This window comes from Octodon degus, unplaced genomic scaffold (assembly GCF_000260255.1).
Source record: "Octodon degus isolate 3935 unplaced genomic scaffold, OctDeg1.0 scaffold00026, whole genome shotgun sequence".
Lineage (NCBI taxonomy): Eukaryota > Metazoa > Chordata > Mammalia > Rodentia > Octodontidae > Octodon > Octodon degus.
Genome location: NW_004524602.1, coordinates 11,744,628 through 11,746,586, shown reverse-complemented (window position 1 = coordinate 11,746,586; position 1,959 = coordinate 11,744,628). Strand labels below are relative to the sequence as shown.

Genomic DNA, 1,959 nt, shown 5'->3' with positions numbered 1-1,959 from the left:
AGAGAGAGAGAGAGATAGCTGGTTCCAAAAGCTGCTACCACTGAACCAAACTGTACCCTGGTAGAGCCAAGGCGTCAGAGCTTAGAGACCAACTCAGTAAAGTACTTGCCTTTTGGATCACCTGGAATGGGTGAATGTTGCCTCTTTTCTAAATTTAACGCTTGGAAGAGTCTTACAGCCTATGACCTTTACCCTTCTTAGCTGGTGATAGGGGCCCTTTGTCAGCAAAGCATTCATGTGGATTCTGCTCTGCTGTTGCAGGTCACTCCCCCTATTAAGTCTCAGACAGCAAAAGGGGTGAATTGAAAGCTTTTCTCACTGTAAAGGTTTACGCATTATGCTCAGCCAGTTAATGGGTTAGCAGAATAGGTTTCCTACTGTGTGAATGCCTTCCTTTATTAGGTGTATGCATCCCTTCCTTCCCTCCCTCCCTCCCTTCCTCCTTCCCTGGAGCTCGTTCTCTCTCTCCCCCTTTCCCCCTTTCCTCTTCTCCCTCTCTCCTCCTCTCTACCTCTCTCCTCCTGTCTCCCTCTCCCCCTCTCTCCCTCTCTCCCATCTCCTCTGTCTCTTTCCTCTCTCCCTCTCTCCTCTCCCCGGCCCCAGTCCTGGGGAGTTGAACCTATAGCCTTTGCACTGAGCTACATTTGCAGATTTTTTCATTTTCTTTAAAATTTGAGGCACAGGGGCCAGGGAGATGGCTCAGTAAGATAAGCGCTTGACTGTCAAACACAAGGATCTGAGTTCAATCCCTGGTTCCGCAAAAATAAATAAATAAAATTTGAGGCACTAAATTGCCCACAGTGGGCTTAAACAAGTGATCCTTCTGCCTCAGCCTCCCACAGTCCTGTGATTACAGTTGTGTGCTACCACACCTGGCTATATATGTGTATTCTTTAAAAAATTGACTAAGTACACCTTGAAAAACATGATGCTTCTTTCTAAGAGCTACAAAATTAGAGACATTAACTTCCTAGATTCTTTGCACAAATACACTGTGTGTGTGTGTGTGTGTGTGTGTGTGTGTCCCTATATAAGGTTCCCACTTCCTCATTCTTAAAAATGAAATTCCAAAGTTTGTAAGTATCTGAGTCCTGAAGCAAGATAATTAAATGTGACAGGAACACAGTAACCAGAAGACCTGGGAGGCCATGAAAGATTTGCATTGCAAATACAGAAAATAAATAATGAGACTTCTTTTTCTCCCTTACAGGGAAACTGGATTCCAAGATCCATCAAGGAGCAAAGAAGGGGCTCATGAAGCAGAATAAAGCTGTCTAATCCAAGAGAAAAGAAACCATGCAACATAATGGAGTTTTGTGCACTAAAATTGCTATCTGCTGTCTTTTGGAATTGAAATAGTAGAAATCTAAAGACCTGGCAGCAGGCTTGAATCTCAGAATTTAAACTCTTACCAAAACTTGTATATTTTTCTTAAAGAGTGGGATTCCTTGTGTAGTGGGTCAAAATCTTTGAATATATTATTTATAAAATTCATTTTAAAAGTTCTAGGTCTTTGACATTTTTGTGACTGGTATTTGTAGCTAGGAAAATTATTAACCTGTGTTAATGATTTTTTCTGTGGAATTCCTTAGGTTTAAATTTTCTTTTCAAAGTGATAGTCTAGTGAAATTTTAGGATGTTTGAGGAAGCCTGTGTTTAATACAAACCTGTTTTGGAACAAAAGGTTTTAAAACAAGTTTTTGCTCTAAGATCTCTTTGAGGTGAAAAGTGAAAATCTGAGTAGATCCTTATTGGCAGATGGGGTGTGTGTAACCTCAACAAGTGCTTTCACTTTGTGCCCTAATTTGAGAAGCTGAGACATGGAAAGATTGGATTGGGAAGAAACTGAGCCACCTGCTGATTCAACATGAAGCCTACCCTATTTTGTTGGAATTACGAAAGGATCACTTGGTTTGTGCAATTAGAAACAAACTGAAAAATAAAATCCCTTCAATGAAT

The 1,959-nt window shown here is 40.8% G+C and overlaps 1 protein-coding gene across 3 annotated transcripts in view; it reads left to right on the top strand.

Annotated features, from left to right (window-relative positions):
* The window catches only part of Trip4 (thyroid hormone receptor interactor 4), a 111,205-nt gene extending 109,697 nt beyond the window's left edge, over nucleotides 1-1,508 (top strand). For 2 of the 3 annotated variants that reach the window (XM_023712665.1, XM_004628821.2), the window contains one exon: nucleotides 1,211-1,508. In XM_023712665.1, coding sequence (XP_023568433.1) covers nucleotides 1,211-1,278 — 68 coding nt within the window. In that variant the 3' untranslated portion in view covers nucleotides 1,279-1,508. The remainder of the gene's footprint in view (nucleotides 1-1,210) is intronic. The other variant, XM_023712666.1, reaches the window with a different exon arrangement.
* The last annotated feature ends 451 nt before the right edge of the window (nucleotides 1,509-1,959 follow it).